The sequence below is a fragment of the Periplaneta americana genome, chromosome 6 (assembly GCF_040183065.1).
Source record: "Periplaneta americana isolate PAMFEO1 chromosome 6, P.americana_PAMFEO1_priV1, whole genome shotgun sequence".
Taxonomy (NCBI): Eukaryota; Metazoa; Arthropoda; class Insecta; order Blattodea; family Blattidae; genus Periplaneta; species Periplaneta americana.
Genome location: NC_091122.1, coordinates 59,283,590 through 59,304,270, shown reverse-complemented (window position 1 = coordinate 59,304,270; position 20,681 = coordinate 59,283,590). Strand labels below are relative to the sequence as shown.

Below are 20,681 nucleotides of genomic sequence, written 5' to 3'. Positions count from 1 at the left end.
CATGAAGACTCAAGGTGGCAAGTTACAAATTTAAGTAGAATAGTCGTTTTTTTTTTCGGGAAAATTTGTATTATATTTATTTTAATTGAAGGGGCCATATTGTAAGAATTTTTATTAATATCAAGGAGAAAACTTCCACTCAATTATTTGCTTAATTTAACTTCATTATTATTATTATTATCATCATCATCATCATCATCATCATCATCATTACTAGGTCGCGGAACTTTATGCACTAAAAAAAAAAACAGAAAATATGCATGCAACTACGCAGTAAAAACTATTGAAATATGCGCTAAAAATTAAAGTACATACCATAAAAAATACATTTGTGGCTTATTTAGTTTGATAATTAAATATATAAATATAATGTAAAATAATAATTGTCATCAAGTCATTTTTATTAAGTCCAATTAGGCCTTTAAATATACTAATTACTAATTGTACATAAATATTTGACTTCATATTTTAACTTTCCAATATTTTTAAGGGGTTAGGTACAGCTTACAACAGTAAAATTTTTGGAAATATTCAACTTTTTTTTCCCCATTACTGTATTTTGTACAGTAATGAAAATTGGTATATGTAAAACACTGTCCTTTTGCTATAAAATATTTTTACGATTTAATAATTATATATATGTATATATATATATATATATATATATATATATATATATATATATATATATATTTCTTTTTCAAAATTCAAAATGGTGGCAGTTCATTGTGCAGTGATGAAGCGTTTCCTTCATGACTCAAACTTGTTAACTATTTCATGTTCTCTCTCTTTTATTTCATTGCTGAAACTCATCACTATCATGCTCTTTCAACTACATTCCTTAATAAATAATTTTTTTTTTATTTTGCGTTAGAAAAAAAGACTGATATTTGACCATTTTTTAAAATGCATTTATTTTTTATGAGACTATCTAGCAAAGGTAGAGAAGTGATTCTGCATTATATTGTAGATACGACATGCATAAATACACACAGGAAATTTAATCACAGAATGTTGGCTAGTTTTTTTAGTTATGAGGGAAATGCTTTATCACTGCACAGTTAACTGCTATCATTTTGAATTAAAAAATATATATATAAATAACTTTTTAAATCGTAAAAATATGTTTATCGTATAGCAGAAGGACAGTGTTTTTTATTTATTTTCATTATTGTAGTAGATACAGTAATGGAGGGAAAAAATGTTGAATATTTCCAAAATGTTACTGCTGTAAGCTGTACCTAATCCCATAAGCTTCCTTCGTCTTTTTGCGTGAAACGTTTAATTTATTTCTCCAATAATGATATATTGCAGATTGTATTGGAGCTCTCTCACGAAGGCACAAGATGCTCGTAGACGAGAAAAAATAATAGTAACGGACATTTTCACGAAATAGGTGCCCACTTACTGTAAACATTCCACGTTAAGAATGTCGGTAGGACATGCTTTTCTTTCAATTAGGCAGCAAACTTCAAGCAGCTTGCATACCAATGATACAAATAAGATATCATGTAAACATTTATTTATTTATTTATTTAATGAGATAGGAGAAGGTTAAACTTGTAAGCAGATCAATCATGCGCTAGTTTGTCGCAGGATTGTGCAGTAAAACTCGTCGGTGGTTAAACTGCCTCTTGTTGAAATGAAAATTTACAATCCACGTGACTTCATTGTTGCAGGTGTTTAAGTACTTTCAGTTTTGGTTCTATGAAATCAGAGTGCACTAGCAATATCCATTGCCGCAGCAATTTCATGACGTCAACAATACGTGACTTCATTGTCGCAGGTGTTTAAATACTTTCGGTTTTGGTTTTGCGAAATCAGAGCGCAATATCAGAAATATCTAATGTCGCCGTAGCAATTTCATGACCTCAACGTTGGTTTTATATTTCTTGGAAATTATTCATATTTTATCCCAGAGAAAATTCTTATTTTTATCAAGGAGAAAATTGTGAAATTAGATAACCAATCTGGAAAAAATGGGGAAAGATGTTAATGTAATATACATTTGAATATGCAAAATAAAAGTAAACATGCAATTAAAGGGGAAAACTCTGGAAATATGCATTTATGCAAAATAAAATTGGCTTCATTGGATCGGAAATGATCCATTTTCACTTTTTCAATATGCCAAATCAGGAAAAACATGCAATTGCATGAAGTTCCGCGGTCTGGTTATTACTTATTAGTTTATTACAATATTAGGAACACTTAAGGGGGCAGGTACACCATTGGCCTGCAAAAATTTAGTGAAATTAATTTTTTCGTAGCTCAGCTACTACAGAAGCTAAATGAACAAAACTTTTCATTCTCAATATACATACATGACACTTTATAAAACACTATTCAGAATATTAAAATGGCATAATTATTTTTACAACCGTAAAACGTTTATATAATAAAATCTACAATAATTAATTAAATACCTTCATGATTCTTTTAAAGAAATATTCTAAAGACCTAGCCTACATCAACAACATAGTCTAGGATCTTTTACCTATTCCTTCAGGAATATTTTTTTTTCTTGACTATTACACTTTTACTCCGTCATAATACTTTTGACCAATAAAACGGTACGAAAGGATGTCTTTCAACCAATCATGGCTGCTTATCGCACGATTTTATCGCGTCCCTAGCATTTGTTTCTTTGTTTGCCAACATTTCAAACTACACTGGTCTGGACGTCAAACAAAAAAAAAAAAAATATATATATATATATATATATATAATTACAAACCACTCCAGTCGATGCACAGCAGTTTCAAATATGACTAGCATTGACATTCAAGAATAAGAATTAATAAAGACCACTGGTCATAGCTATGCATCTTCCCTGAATCCCTATTTACAAATATGAAGAGCACCATTCGGAAATCCTGAATAAGTTGAGGAATACACCATGTACATCAACGAGTTCCACTTCTTTTACGCACACGTCCAATATAACATTAACTGGACCACCAACCACTAAAACACTCAAATTTGAAAATTGTATTTTCAATAATTGTTTCTTTTAAAATTATTCATGTTTATTTTTTATTTCATCATCGTTAATTAAAACTTTTCTTGTTTATTTCATCATCCCTAATTAAAACTTTTCTAACACTTGTTTATATTATTTATGTTATGTTATAGCTTCTGCTATATGATATTATGGATAGTCACGTATCAGAGATTATTTAATACTAAGATTTATTGAAAATCATCTGTCAAGTGACGTTGATTACTGGGATCCGGATGATTGAAGTGGAATGCGAATGTTTTAATAAAAACGAAACTGAATCAACAAAGCCTTCTTGACTAGTAACCGTCTACAGAGTTCAATGAAGATTCCATAGTTGCCACACCTGATAAAATCACATTATCATAACCGTAAGCAACGATCATAACACACCACTGCCATCTAGCATGCATCTAGCGTAATATTTGTAATGTTGAGATGGTACAATAATACATTTGAAGACAGTTGTATTTTCGTAAGTCAATTAATATGTTATTGTATTGGAGTACTCTGTTACTTCTAATCTTTATATACTTTCTTCTAATCGTGTAATAGTCAATTAAATCCCACTCGAGTTTTGATTTTCTCTAGATAAATCAAAACCTCTAGTGCAGTAGTGTCAGAGTTGTAAGCTCTGAAACCGGTTGTGGTGCTAGAGATGTCCAGTCGGAGCGTGAACTTACTTATGTCTGTGGAAGCACCGGAGCACATAACGAGTTATAGTGGAGCGCTCCGCTCCGTTTAGGCTGTGTCTGACAACGCTGCTCTAGTGGGATTACTGTTGATAAAATATTTTAGAAAATTTAATATTAAAGGCAACGATTAAGAATTTGTTTAAGGAATAGGTAATAGTTCCTAGACTATGTTGTTGATGTAGGTCTTTAAAATATTCCAGCAAAAGAATCATGCAGACATATAATTAATTATAGCCTATATTTTGTTATGTACATGCTTCACTGTTGTAAAAAAATATATGCAAATTTCGTATTATGTTACAGGTAATTATTAGCTATTTTAATAGTCTGAATAGTGTTTTATAAAGTTTAATGTATGCATATGTATGAAAAGTTTTGTTCATTTATGATGAAGGATTGGTGGAGCGGAGAAAAATTCTCTTCGGCACCGGGATTCGAACCTGGGTTTTCAGCTCTATGTGCTGACGCTCTATCCACTAAGCCACACCGGATTCCATTTCCAATGCCGGATTGAATCCTCTCAGTTTTAGCTCCACCTCTTAATTTCCCTTTTGTGGCCAACTCTCATGCACTGTGTCATAGATGTGTGAGAGTGGCACAATGTCAAACATGTACTAATGTGCAGAGGTGCGCTCATTACGAGTGACTAAGTGACCGGGATCCGACGGAATGAGCGATCCTTCATCATATGATAACGCAGAATTCCTGCACGGAAATATCATATGTAGGCCTACTTCTGTACATCGCAATAATAAAATTACAAAATAATTTGTTCATTTAGCTTTTATAATAGCAGAGATATATAAAAGAATTAATTTCACTAAATGTTTGCAGGGCAGTGATATACTTCCCCCCTCAACTAGCATCCCTATATTCTATATAATAGTCTAAATTCTATAGAATATATTGTATAAATTCCTTAGAAAGAATTCAGTAGGGCGGGTATTTATTAAGGTAAAAGAGGACATGGGAATGACATGATAAAACTTTAATGGGAATCATTGGAAACAGACGTAGCAAAACTAGGAGAACATCTTCGTATAAATAATAATATATAGGTCAAAAAGCATGGGTAGACATACTGGTCGATTAGAGCAGGGATTCCCAACCGATATGTGTGTCGCGCAGTACCATGTAGTGTGTCGCGATTTTTGGAATTGAAAAATAAATGTTATACCATCCAGAAACTCTCTTTACAACACATTTTTATTTACAACAAGGTCTTTGATATGGTACATTTTATTTTGAGACAGACTTTACCAATGAAGTGTGAAGACCTGCAACAATGTTCAGTTTAATTATTCTGCCTGGCGATAATTCGAATGAAAGTGAACACCTGCAACAATGCTTAGTAATTAGTTTACTCTTCCCACTTAGTAATACACAGAGTTTAGAATCGTCAGAATAAAGATATTGGTCAGTTTCAGTATACAGTACGTGTGAGCGGGTGATAAAGCGCTTTTGATAAAATAGTCGCACTATTTAGAATTTATTATGGACAAATTTTGAATTCGAAAAAGAAGATCTGAATCGAGTTCTGGGTTAGATGACAGCAGTGCTAATTGAAATAATGTGAACGAAAATTCCCACAGGGTTCACAAAAACGTACTGCGTTTCCTAAATATAGTGATGAATATGGTTTTACTTGGCGTGGAGATGAATATAAACAAAATCCCATTGTCCTATATGCGGAAATGTTTTGTCAAATCAGTCGATGGTGTCTAATAAACTAAAAAGACATTTAGAATTGCTGTTTTCAGAGTCATTGTGACTGGTTGTTATTATTAGTTATATATTAGTATTATTACTATAGTCCCGTCGCTCTAATTTCCGGCAGCCAATCGCGTTGCAGGTCGGCTACATTTAAACGTGTGCATCTTGTGATTCGCAGTGGAAGACGTTATTCATTTCTTAAGGCTCGGTAAATACTTAATATAATCGCCCGCCATTTTGGCTCTTTCGTTGGCGTTCGCAGAAAGCACACGAAGACGTTATTTGCCGCTCAATTATCTGCTGAATTACAGTGCATTTGATTTATAATCATAGGAGTTACGACATGATAATGTTTAACGGTGTGGCAAATAGATTCCTCATATGGTAGCTCGGCAACGAAAGAACAAAAATGGTGGACGATACTACCTACCTAGACTTTATAGAGCCTTCACTTCCTAAGACGTAAGCAAAGAGGAGGAGTCACGCCGGGAATAATAGCGTCGCGACTTTAATAAAAAAGAAATGTGTCGCGATATCGTGAACGTTCGGTAAAGTGTGTAGTCAGCCAAAAAAGGTTGGGAACCACTGGGTTAGAGGACCGATCATGATTTTAAAAATAAATGTAGGCAACAAAGAACGGATGTAGGTAAATTCTTCTTTTTTCAGTCGAACTGTAAACGAATGGAATGATCTACTTGCGGCATTATTGGAGGATTACCCTTCCTTAAGAAGATTAATAACTGAAAAGATTGTATGTAAACTGTAAATTTGTCACAGAAGTTACATTACATCACATTAATAAAGCTGGCATGTATTTACTTAATAAATTACTTAGGGTTTAAATGTAAATTAGTTTAAGATAGCTTGTAAGAGAGTCTAGGCTAACTAATTTATATTAATATAGTTTATGAGTAAGATTCTGCGGGATAACAAGGATGTAATTATTGATTCGTTTACTGTCATATTTTCTGGTTAACACTGTCATCGGGTTTTTACTTAGTAGCAGTGTAAACATGTAGGATTGTCTTTCGAAACAGCTTCAATTCGCTGAGACATAGATTCGACGAATTTATACACCATCACGACCATCATTTTACCATAATAATAATAATAATAATAATAATAATAATAATAATAATAATAATAATTGCAACTGTCACTATAATCACCACTAACATATTTCAAAGTTCAGGTGAGAGGTGTTCGTTATTTGTCTCTTCTTGTAACTTTACCATTTTTATTTGGGGACTTGTTATGTTGTACCATCATTTTTTTTGTGTACTCAGGGAGACTACATTTGGATTGAACCTGTATCTGGCCGTGAATTTGACGTGGCGATTGGAGCACGTGTAATTTCAGCTGAAGGACGGCGTATTCAAGTCAAAGATGATGATGGAAAGGTAAAGCCCATCATTACATATGAGTGAATGATTGATTGGTGTGTTGTTCAGGCAATAAGTCATTTGGTTGCTGTAATATATCTGTAATCTATAATCAGGGTGCGAATTAACGGGGCGATGGAGGGGGATTTTCCCCCTGTTGGAAAGTTATCCCCTCTCAAAAATTCATATTAACATCTCTGCCAGGGATAACTTCTATCCCCCCCCTCACAAAATATAATTGTTTTAATACTAGTATGCTTTATAAAAGTACAGTATAAAGTAAGCAAAGAAAATAATGTTGATGTATTATAATCACCGGCAAGATGACAACAATCAGTAACTTAGGAATTACACATTTTATCATAAGTCCGCTCATGGATATAATTATTATTATAATCAAAATGCAAGACAAGCAACTCAGTGCGACCAAGCATTGAGCCGTATCGAATGAGGATAATAATAATTTTATGTTTGGTATTCTCTATCTAGGATTCTATTCCCCCCTCATCAGAAATGTTAATTCGCACCCTGGCTATAATATGTCAATGAAGCAAGCTATTTTGTCATCTTGTAACTCAGTAGCACCAGCGAATAGGAAATCTCCCTATACGCTGCTAGCACTGAACAATATTAGTAGTATAAGATTGGAATTTACAAATCAGTGGATGGTCTGTATTCGGTTGTAAATTCTTTTTATACAGGGCTCGTACAAAATACCTTTCCGGTTTCGAACGCATGCAATTTACGTTCTATGAATCTGAGATGCATGAAAATAGCACCACTGGAAAGAGAAACTCAAAAAGTTTAGTTGTGACAACATTGTTTTCTTAGTTGGTAACACTGCCTCACAGTAGCGCATATGAACAAATTTGTTCATTGTTGAGGCGAAACGGCTGCTATAGAGGACAGAAAAGCTTTATTTTCATGTGGACAGGGTTATTAATGTGGAACGGCATTACCGAACAAGGTTTGGTGCAGATCCACCCACTGGGTCTACAATCCGTAAATGTTACACTGATTTTAAGGCAAGATACTTCGCAAGCGGTTGCGATTTCATCCGTACCGACTACAGTTGCTGCAAGCCCTAAAACCAGAGGACAAAGTGCTACGAAGAAATTTCTGCATAAGTATGCAGACTTTAATTGAAAACGATGATGAATTTATTCGTTCCGTGGTGTTTTCTGACGAAGCCACTTTTCATCTTTCTGGTAAGGTGAAGAGACATAACCTCAGAATCTGGGGGTTGAAAAATCCGCGCACCTACGTGGAACTTGATTATAGGCTTGATGTGTGCCGTGTTACCAAGGGGGGGAGGACACATTGAACACCTTTAAGGTAAAGAACTAAACTTTTTTTTAGTTTCTCTATCCATTGGTACTATTTTCATGCACCTCAGATTCATAGAACGTAAATTACATGTGTTCGAAACCGGAAAGATTTTTTGTAGGAGCCCTGTACAATACAGAATTCAGTGTAGCTAAATTTCGGGATTATTTTGGTGCTAAGCCAATCATATTGAATAGGAATTGAAGTATTTAAGATATTACATGAACTTGATTTGAATGAGTATGACTATCGTAAAATATTTTTTCTTTCTCTACAAGGAATTGCATAATATCGATGATTTTTCCTCAATTTGAAGCTCATATTTTATTAGGAAATAGCAATTTGTTTTATGGTAATGCCCACTGAAAGAAACATCTTAATTACTTTAGTACTTATTGCGTACGTGCGTTTAGCAACTCTAACCCCTTCCGTTTTAGTAATGTGTGCATATTCACAGAAAGAGCAGTTCCTTTATGTAAATCTTTCGTCGGAGGCAGAGTTAAGTGTTCCTTTGAAGAAAATCTCGGGATAACCATTTCATCACTTATTACAAACGCTTGAAATAAGATAAATGTGCATGATAGTTCTATCTGTGTATATACTGTTATAATTAGGCTATATTAGTTGTGATTGCATCTTTATAGTGCATATTGTACCTACTAAAATATAATACATATTTGCAAGTAGGGTTGCCAACTCTCCCTAATTTTGAACAGTCTTCCGGCTCCCGTATTTTTCTTTTCTTTGAGCATTTCCCCCCTTATTTTTGCATAATATAGGGTGACCAGACGCCCTCTTTTGTCCGGACATGTCCTTTTTAGGCTTTTGTCCGGGGTCCGGACGGATTTAAAAAGATCAAGAAATGCCCTCCTTTTCTTAACTTGTATGCCTGATGCAAATCAAGCTTTCAGGTATAACTCCCTGTAAAGTTGATTTGAATAATTTTGAGGGAAAAATTGTTCCGGGGCCAGGTATCGAACCCGGGACCTTTGGTTTAACGTACCAACGCTCTACCAACTGAGCTATCCGGGAACTCTACCAGACACCGATCCAGTTTTTCCCTCTATATCCACAGACCTCAAAGTGGGCTGACAGCTGTCAAGCAACCAACATTGAGTGCACACTTTCTCTGTGTGACTTAAATTGTGGCAGTGACGTGTATCATGCAGATCAAGCTTTCAGTATAACTCCCTGTAAAATTGATTTGAATAATTTCGAGGGAAAAATTGTTCCGGGGCCAGGTATCAGTCAGTGTGCACTCAATGTTGGTTGCTTGCCAGAAATGGGTTTTAGTGCCCACATATTTAAAGTAAAACAATGCTAATATTATAAATTTGGAACAAACTGGCGAGTTTTGTTATATGCATACAAAAAGGGTGTCAATCTCGTGAACAATAAATAATTGGACAGATGTTCGAAACAGAAGCACAACACATATAATGAAACCAGAGCTGCAAAATGCAATCGACTTAAACTATTACGCGTGAAAATACTCTTAATTTGAGCCTAGGTGCCAAAGTGTAGAATAAAGTTTTTTTAGTAACTGAGCTGAATCATTTTTTCTATGTGAAATTCTGTTGATTCTTTAGTCGCCCGTATTTTCTTCAAAAAAAGTTGGCAACGCTATTTGCAAGCTTATTTTAATACTTGTTTTTGCATGCATGTTTTGGCTTTTTTTTTATTTATTTATGCGTGCTTGTATAATCCTCACAATCTTGATGACTATCTTTGTGGATTTTGAAGAATAATGAAAGTGTGATAATTTTAATTATAATTACATTCTAAAATGTTATATGTGGCACTGGTGAAAAAATAATTAGTGAATCCCCACTAATTCGGACAGCTCCTCTTTTCTACACATGACACTTGAAGATTAATATTTCACACAGGGAAGGAAGAAGTAAATGCAAAAATGAAAATTGTGGCGATAAATTCAAATTATGCAATATAAGATTCATTTAAATACATTGATCGAATTTATGGACTGTAATCCAAACTAACAGAAATTTTATTTTGCCTTAAAAGCAGTGCGTCATTTATGATGTAGCTACATAAAGAATAGCAGCGGAAACATACGCAGACAACATTTGCATCTCTCTTTGAATCAGTCTGAAAATTCCAAAGCTAGTACTTCTATGCAGAAATTGATATAGACTAAGTAATGTACTTCAAACTTATTCTTTTTTAAATTACTATTATTCCATATGTTTGTAAAATTGAATGATTATAGACACTAAGTTAGTAGTTAAACAACTTTAAAATATCATAATTTTTTCAATTGTAGAAATAATCTCGTTGCAATAAAATCTCTGTAATTCGGACTTCCACTGATTCTGACTGGTTTTCCCCAGTTAGTTCGAATTTGTGAGGTTCTACTGTATCTATTTTTGAGAGATGCCTTGAGGCGTGTAATATTCATTATATTATATCGTGTCCCGCTTAGAGGGATCGAGAAATAAATGCTCACCATTTAAAATCAGATGAAGATATTGTTTTGATTTACATCTCACAAGATGCAGAAACTGTCCACGTTTATGCACCAATGGTTTAAAAACAGTTGCATGTTCATGCGCATGCGCACTAACGTTTATCGTGAAAACAAGCCTGGCGCCATTCAGTAAAACATTCCGTCATTAGACTATTCTCCTTCATCGAGGCGACAATCAAAGGGAATGTGTATCTGGACATGTGCAGAACTTTTGTTGTTGATCAACTCCCCCAGGATCGGTTTTTCAGCAACAAGGAGAACCCTTGTCTGGCCACCTAGGTCACCCGACTTAACATCTTTCTGGGGCTTTATGACGAATGTTGTGTACTAACGTGGTACAATTGACACTTTGAAAAATCTGAGACAACACATTATAAATGCAGCTGCGCTAATCACGCCACAAATGTTATGGAACACTTGGCAGAAGGTTGAGTACCTTTTGGATGTCTTCAGGGTAGCTCGAGGCGCACACATCGAGTTGCACTGACCATTCTCCAGAACTCTGAGATTTTTTACTTCAAGTTGTACAAAAAGTTATGTTATAAACTCATTATTTATACTTTAAATTAGCACTTATTTCTCGATTCCTCTAAACGGGACATGGTGTACAATGGTGAAGATATGTGTATTGTTTATTGTCTTTATTTTCATTTGCCTTGATATAAAAGATTGAAGGAGTTACACTGTAATTGTTATACGCAGGAACAATGGCTCACACCAGAGAGGCGCATCAAGGCAATGCATGCCACCTCAGTGCAAGGGGTGGAAGACATGATATCCCTGGGAGACCTCCACGAGGCTGGCATTCTTCGAAATCTACTCATTCGATATAATGAAAACCTTATCTATGTAAGTGAACAATTTTAATTAAAACAGCTTGTCATATTACGCCTGGTCAAGATAACAATATGGACATGTGTGTGAAGTATTGAGATCAAGAGGGATTCATATCCAAGTTTTCATTGCGTAGTATTATTTTACTGCTAACGGTTTTAAATTTTGAATCGTATTGTAAAATTATAATTTCATGGAATTTAGAATTTAAAAAAAATCTTATTCATCATCTGCTTCTTCGTATCATTTCTCATCCTACTCCAGACGATTTAAAACGACCGTGTAACACTAATGTATATTAATTTGGCCGATTATGCTTTCTATCTATGGGTATTAAATAGGAAGAAATAAAATAAACTTACACAGGTTGCCTGGTTTAACAAATAAAACAAATAAAAAACAGATAATATTCAGTCGTATGACTTATTTTAATGTAAAACACTATGATAATTACTTTACATTGTATTATTATGTTAATAATGTAACTTATTTTAATGTAAAATACTATGAATTACTTTACATTATATTATTAACATAATAATATAGAGAGAGAGAAATAAATCGTCCGGCCTTAATTAAGGATGACCACGAGGATCCGGAAATTAACAGCAAAAAATATATAATTAATTAAATATGAGTATTGTTATAAAAATAAAATTTAATAATTAAGCACCACTGACTATCAATTATAAAATAAAACCTTAGAAGTTGACTTTAAAATTATGCTTATAAATAAAAGATTTTATTTAAAATTAGCATATCCTTAATTAAGGCCTTCTGAGTGGTGTAAATGAAATTGTATAATTTGCAGGGAATCTTTAAGAATATGCGAGATGATTTTTTTGAATTTCAAAAGATGATATTGATAATTGTTTTAAAAAATTATATGTAAATTTTGATAAAGAACTCCGAGCACCACAAAATAAACCTGTCACTGACCAATTGAAGAGAGGGATGTTATACTTGGCACTAAGATAGGGAATACAAGGTTCATAAATGGCCCTCTTTTCATGATCAACCTGATTAGCCTGGTTTAGATCTCTCTCCATGCGTATAGTTGGCTCTATGATAATATCCTTTTGTTGTTGCTTGTTTATTGCTATTATATCCGCTCTTCTGTGAGAGTCGTCTTCAGAAATTCAGCGAACCTCTTCATGAACTTCCCAACCCTTGTTCCGAAGAAGACAGACGATAGCTCCACGGACTCTATGATGCCTATTGGTACGCAATAACTCTCCTTTCCGACAAAAGCCCAACACGTGGCCAATAATTACCATAGGAATTTACATTAAAATAAGTCATATGACTGAATATTATCTGTTTTTATTTGTTGATATTTGACTTATTGGAACTTATAAAAGATGAATTGCCTGGTTTAATTTCTTCCAGAAGTCAAGAACAATCCCAGAGGTATTTGTAGTTGCTACAGTTCTGAACATAGGAGTAGGAGAAGTGAATAAGTTTTTTTCTTACCATATCGCCTACACGTGGAATCATAATGACACTCATAACTTGTCGGCGTCTACTAAAGCGATAGCAACCTGTCAGTCTTCCTGTCCCACGTATAATAAATCTGTTTAATTAAGAAAGAAAAGAGTGATTGATGTCATGCTTTGGACCTTTATGAGAAGTTTAGTCAGTATTACCAAAATAGCGACAAAGTTGCTAAATCTGGCGACTTTTAACTGTTTTTCAGCAACAATTTGTTTTAACTTTTCTACTGCGTAATTAGAAATTTAGCGAATTTTTAAGCATCCTCTAGCGACTGAACTAAACTTTCTCTGTTGGTAATAAGTAGAACTCGGATTTCTATGACGTAAAAATGCTGGAAATATGTATGCACTTATGCCCAAAAAAATGACAGAATATGACATTAAAGCTTTAAATATGGCTCAAACCAAATTCAGTATTGTCCAAAGATTACTTAGAAAACTTTTTTATTCACCATCCTACAAAATTGTTTTTGTGAATATTAACTCCTTGTATTGGTCACAGCGGACTGTTGTTCATCCTATAAAAATATAAAGGGTAAAGAGGGTGAAAAGTGTCCAACGTCTGCCCTCAGTGTGACTAATTCTTTCACAACTAAGTTAACAGAGTCACTGACTTGAATTACTAGAGTCCAATCGCCAATTACTAGAGTCCAATCGCCAACTCGTGGCACAACATGCTCGAGCTTCTTTCTCAGACTTCGGACTGGTGGGTTCTGTGTGTGCGGGCGACTGCTTACTCATAGAGCGTACTGTTCAAACACCCCCCCCCCCCCCGAGCAAGACTCATGGGCCAGTCCATGTAAGTGGGTGCCAATTCGTCTTTCGCTCAGGTGTCACGCACGAGTTTGCGATCGGACTCTACCTGGTATCAGCTAGGTTGGAACCTCTTAAGCATCACATGCTTGGGAGTGGTGAAGGGGGCAATGACGAAACCGACCAGCAACAATCTGGGCATATTTCTGTCATTCTTTTGTCCTATGTGTTTGGACAACTTACCGCTGGCAAATTTCATTGCCTTCAAACTTCATTTAGCCACAAAGTATTTATAACGAAAGGAAATCCAAAATAAATAACCAAACGCAAATTAAAGATCTTATCATTATTGACACAAAACTTGTGAATAATAAAATTGGAGAACTGTTAAAACAATGTACGATGGCCAAAAATATGCTTTCGTACCGTTTTTGGTTAAATATGATAGTAAAATATTGGTTTATATAGGATGACCAGACGTCCTCTTTTGTCCGGACATGTCCTCCTTTTTTCGGCCTTTGTCCGGGATCCGGGCGGACTTTAAAAAGATCAAGAAATGTCCTCCTTGTCGTAACTTCTATGCCTGATATTTTGAAATTATCTGATTTGACGCCTTTTTCAAGTAATTTGCCTGTAGGTGGCAGCAGCATCGACAGAATATACTCTTTGCCAATGATCATAACTCTCTTTGCTCCTCCTTTTGATAATAATTATAGTTCCCTTGGCTTTCATATGTAGCTAACTGTGAAATCTTTTTATATTAAGTTTTATCATAAGTATGCTGTAATAAAATAGATATTGACATAATTTTAAATATAATATATGCTAGGCCTAAGCCTAAATATAAATATATATTTTTTGTCCTCTTTAATAATTATAGTTCCCTTGACTTTCATATGTAGTTAACTGTAAAATCATTATTACTAAGTTTTATCAAAATTATTTTGTATTAAAACTGATATTAACATACTTTTAAGTATAATATAAGCCTAAATCTGTACTATATATTGACGTAATTTAAAGTATAACATAGGCTTAAGCCTAAATCAAAGTACATATTTTCTGTCCTCTTTTTTTCGAGTAATGTCCTCCTCCTTGAAACTTTGTGTCCTCTTTTTTATGGATGTGAATCTGGTCACCCTACATTTATATTACTAATAAAAACCGTGTCATCTTGTACAGAAAAGGTGGAAATGTGTCTAATTTAACTTAAGTTATTAAAAAGAGACCGGGATAGAAATACGACATTCATAGAAATCCAAACCCTAGTAATAAGTGATTTAGCGACTTTTGAACTATTGTTTGGCGACTTTCTGTACATTTCAATTGGTAATGCTGAATTTAGTGAATCTGGTTCTTCACCGCAATATACAGTGATATCAAAAACTTTTTCCGTACATTTTTATTGTACCTTGTTTTTGACTATATCATGCAGGCTTTGCTTAATTCTGCAGTGCTTGGGAAAAGTGGCATAAGTCAGTTTCCACAAACATTTTTTATTAATTTATTGACAACTTACGGAACATCTGCTCGCTTGGAAAAAGAGACATAAGTATTTCTCCCATTACAATAACTCATACAGAAGAAAATCAAATCGACATAAACCAGTGTGAAGACAGTTTTTTTTCCTTCTCCTGTAAAATTAACATTTTTGACTTATGCCACTTTTCCCGAGCACTACAGAATTGTAAGTATTAGTTGCCATAGTAACATTTTTCACTGCATAGCTACAATCAGGACATAGTTAAAAATGTAAAGATAAAGTTTTGATGTCACTTTATATGGAATTTAAGATCATATTGCATTGCTCTTAGAATCAGTACCCAGCCTACATATTATTAGCTACCAGTGTGATCTAGACGTTTGCGAGACGAACACTGCACTATGACGTGGGTTCGAATTTCGCTTGGACTGATCATCTGGTTTAGTTTGTTTTTAGTTTTTTTTCCAACTGTAAGGCAAATGTCAGGTATTGCACTGCAAATCCTCGAACTCATCTCGCTATCATCAATTCAATCGACTCTAGATAACTATACAGTTGATACAGTACCGTTAAAAATAACCGATTAAAACGTCCGTATTATTTGTTAAATAATTATCCATCAACTGGCTACCCTACCCCATTATCTCCAGGCTTAGTTGCCTCATGATTGATGCCTTATTAGTGTAACTAATGAGGTCCCAACCTGTCTTCAAAGTCAGTGTATACTTTCCACCAAGATTATCTTCTTTGATTTCCAGTTAAATCACTTCTAGAAGTCTTTCAGAACCTTTGCATTGATAAGTAATGGTTAAATTTCGGTTACCACAGGACCACTGAAGCCTCTTATACACAACATGAGATCCTCTCTCTTCCTAGTTTCTTTTCACTCGCTCATTCACACATATGAAAGTAGTCCAAGTATGTTCATGAGACCTTGAAACGTGTATTTCCGTTGAAATCTAAATATCATTTTTTTTTTTCATGATCACTCTACTTTCTCCGTATATTTAATTAATACAGAATATTAGGATCAGCAAACGTGCCGCTTTTAACGGAAATGTTGTTCCTTTTTATTCTGGTCTGTTCCATCGAAGCGTTAACGAGATGTTTATTTCTCCTTTTATCAACTCTTTGATTCCATTTTGTTCTTTTATATATACTGTATGTCAAGACTTCTTCATATCTAGCATAATTAATATGTTTCGAATGTAGTAAGTAAATGCCTCTATTGGTGATTTAAACCTAGGCCATACTTGTCGATTTTATAGCAGTGAGTCCATTATCAACGAGAACTCACTGGTAAAATCGTTCAATGCGATAAAAAGAATCGCAGCGAGAAGAGTTGAACATGTTCAAATTTTCTGTCTGCTGTAGCTAGTCATGTGTTACACAGCAACCATTCGCCTTTTGTGACAGCCCAGACCTATAAAATGTATTTGTCGTTGGCTCAAAGTCTAGTAGTGAAGTCAGTAGCAACAAATCGTTCACATGCTTTGCTTTTCCATTATTTAGGATTTGTTTGCATCTCTTGATCAGTATGTTTTTTAATGATTTCTGCTGACAACATTTTTGTGTAATTTGTTGAAAAAAAATTATTTTGGGTGTCCTGACAAAGTTAATATAGGACGCAGTAGAAAACTCATTAAATAATGGACAATCCCTGTATGTACAGGACACCTGGAAAACATATAGGCCTAGTGTTGTGTGCAGTGTTTAAATACGTAAAATTTTGTTTTAACATTTAACGCGAAAATCCCACAAAACACAGCAGACGGAAAACAGACACACACACACACACACACAAAATAAAACATACAGTTTCGTTACTTGCACTTCTGTTTACAAGACGCATGAGTTCTGTGATAATGATTATCAGGGAACGGATTTATATGGACTAAAAATATATGAAATATGTAAATATATATGTAGTTATTTTTACCAAAATATGGAATTAAATATGGATTTTTACCAAAATATGGAATTAAATATGGACTTAAAATTATAAAAAAATGACTATGTACGTTAAATATTGGTACATTTTAATCAAACTAAACAAAAAATATAATGGACGTACCTTATCTTCCAATGTAGTTTCAACAAAACACAATTTTTATTGTCTGTTACCATAACAATAGGTTACAAACATTTCTTTCAAGTGCTGAAAAGTGAATCTTCTTCTATTGTCTCTGAGGATAGATTTATACTGACTAAAAGAGCGTTCGACGTCACAAGAAGTAACTAGTACATAATTCAATTTCACAATGTCTGCTGGGGATAAGTCCAAGTTAATCTTCACTGTTGATTCACCACTCATCACAGCAACAACCTTTTGTAGTTCTTCATATCCAGGGTTTTTTGAAAGTACAGTGTCCACCTTAGCTCTTACTGCATCTGCAACTTTACCTCTACCACGATTCAGTTGTTCCACAGTACTATTTATAATTTCAAAACTTTCAGATAGTGAAAGGTGCCTATTTTGGAGACTTTTGAGCGTTTTTATGATGCATGAAAATGTATGCTGAATGTGAGCTAAGTCATTCTTCACACTTATGTCACAGGTAACTGTTTTCACAGTATCAATTGAGACTGCATCTTCAGAGTCCAATGCAAGGAGAACATTGTTAATAGAGTCTATATGTTCGGCATAATATTCAACTGCTTCTAGCCATGTACCCCATCTAGTTAAAATTGGCTTTGGTGGCAATGGAATTTCAGGGTACATTTCTTTCAACACGTTAACTCTACTGGGAGCTTTGAGAAATACTTTTTTCACTGATGAAATCAACAAATCTACTTTAGGGAAATTGTCTCTGACCACTTCTGCCACACGATGAAATGCATGCGCCACACAAGTAAAATGAGTCAATTTAGGATATACAACAGATAATGCTTGTCCAGCTTTGACCATATAAGGGGCAGCATCGCTAATAAAGAATAACACATTATCGGACATAATACCCTTTGGCCACAGGATACCCATAGCTTCGTTGAACAGTTTAACTATAGTTTTGTTATTGCACTTTTCTAGAACATCACAATGTAAAAGAATTCGTTCAGAATATTGTTCACTTAACAAACCGATAACTACATTACCAACAAGTCTACCTTCTTTGTCGGGAGTCTCATCAATGGAAACCCAAATTGAACTATCTTTAATTTCATCTCTTATCTTCTGTATTGTCTCATCGTAGATGGATGGAGCATACGTCTTCCTAAGTGTTGACTCATCCGGGATTGTATGTTGAGTATATTTTTCAAGGAATTCCCTGAAGACCTTATTCTTTAGTTTGTAGAGAGGAATATCAGCAGAGATGAGAGAACGGCACAGGTCGATGTTAAACTCAGATCTTACATTCGATGTTGTTGGTTGTGTTAAAAACAATTGTCTCTGCTTGGAATTTAGTTGTTTGTTGGCCTGATGTTTACTAGTTGTAATGTGTTGTTGCACCAGGAACTTTTGTGTAGATGATACTGCACACTGACACAAATTACAAAATAATATTTTATTGTCAGTTGATAAACCATCTTCTTTAAATTCTGAAATGTAACTTGTTAGTTTTGATTTTAAATTGACTGAATGACGTACTTTTGGCATATTTACCGTCTTTATAGTATGATTTACAAAACTGAACCTATGTGTACTCTGACTGGCATTTAACTGTTGAGCTGCACAACTGAAGTCTGTTAAAAATTTTAAATTAAATTAATACAGTTTTGTAACTTACTTTCCCATTGTTGATAGGACTGCTAATTTTCAAATAACTCTGATGTTAAAGGGATTACTGAACATGTGTTTAAATCTCTATTGTTGAAATGTATTTTTAAAAGTTAATGGAATTTTGTTTTGTTTTATTGTTAAACCTAATATAATATGGACTGTTTTATATGAAATATGGAACATATATGGAAATTAACGAAAATATGTACTAAACTCTAAAATATGGAAAAATATGGAAAATAAAAGTAGGATTTTTCAACCCTACACATTGTGAAACATAAAGATAATGCAAAATATAAATTATATTAGCTTTATAAGTAAATATGTATTTACATATAAATCCTTTCCCTGATGATTATCTTGGCAATTTTACTATTAGTACAGTCTAGTATATATAGTCACGAAGCTCTATAAGTAGGGAATGTGCATCCATAGATAGTTGCTAACCACTAGGAACGCTACTATCGCCTCATTACAGACGATGCGAAATAGACCAGGCACAGTCTATTGTTCCTAGTACCCTCAACAACTCAAGCTTCGTGACTATATACTAGACTGTGCTATTAGTCAGAACTCGCAATGCGAGTTATTATCTTAAAGTATAATGCTTTAAGACTCAGTAGGGCCTACATTTATAAATCATGAAGTACCAACTATGTAATGAAGTTGTGCGGTATATATTTAAACAGCTATCATGCACTTTAACTGAGTGCTGAAGTTTAATACAGATTATCAGAATTATACTTACGTGAAAAAATTATTTCTTCCAAAACTATGGGATCTTTATACGACGTGTACTTAAAGTGTGTCTTGAGCATAATAATTGACTCAACAGTTTTGGTAACTAAAAAAGTTTTGTCACTAGTTCAAAAAGGGCGAAGAAAATTTTTTTTTCACGACAGCGTTTGTCCAGGAAATGGCACGAACCTGTATGTCTTTCTTTTTTTTAGTGGAACTCTGTTTTATGTTCATTTCATTGTTTCAGGTAAATAAATTAATAAAAATAAATAAATAAAATATAAATATACATACATACATAACATACATTACATATTGCATACATACATACATACATACATACATACATATTATCGCCGCGGTCTGATGCTGAACGTTCGGCAGGTCTTTGAGCGGCCTCGTGCGTAACATTCGGCAGGTATTTGAAATATTTTAATTGTATTATTGTTTTAAATTTCTTGTGTCGCCGCTCCAATCACTCGCCTCAATTTCAATGTTGCAACCAATAAGCTGCTTCCATTATAAAATTACACCAACTTGTCTAATCCACGTGGACTAAAACCGAGGTTGCAATGTCTTGTGCTGAGGACGAACATTAAGGTCTGTGATTAAAAATGATTATTAAAGAGTTATTATTAAGAGTTAAGAATGTCAACGTACTCTTATATGCAACAACATTTAACAATATAACAAACCAGTGTTTATTCTTATCGAGGAAGTAGACGTGACAACGTGACGCTTAGAGTGAAACCTACAGAGCAACAATCGGTCGGCAAAATTATGTTTTAAAAGCACACCACACGTTATTGTATGATGCCAGCATGTTAAGTATGAGGCCGCAGCGATAATTACATACATACATACATACATACATACATACATACATACATACATACATACATACATACATACATGACAGACTAATATATGTTCGGATAATAAAATGTTTTAGGAAAGAATCCTATGATCAATTTGTAATTTATACAATTTCTTTTCATACAAGGTATCCTCTTCTTTTTGTTCTAAAACAATAGTTACGAGAAGTAGAACAAGTGGA

At 34.0% G+C, this 20,681-nt stretch overlaps 1 protein-coding gene across 5 annotated transcripts in view; it reads left to right on the top strand.

Annotated features, from left to right (window-relative positions):
* The window catches only part of ck (myosin-VIIa ck), a 324,722-nt gene that overhangs the window by 187,180 nt on the left and 116,861 nt on the right, over window positions 1–20,681 (top strand). For all 5 annotated transcript variants that reach the window (XM_069828148.1, XM_069828151.1, XM_069828147.1 and 2 more), the window contains 2 exons: window positions 6,696–6,809; window positions 11,308–11,454. In XM_069828148.1, coding sequence (XP_069684249.1) covers window positions 6,696–6,809; window positions 11,308–11,454 — 261 coding nt within the window. The remainder of the gene's footprint in view (window positions 1–6,695; window positions 6,810–11,307; window positions 11,455–20,681) is intronic.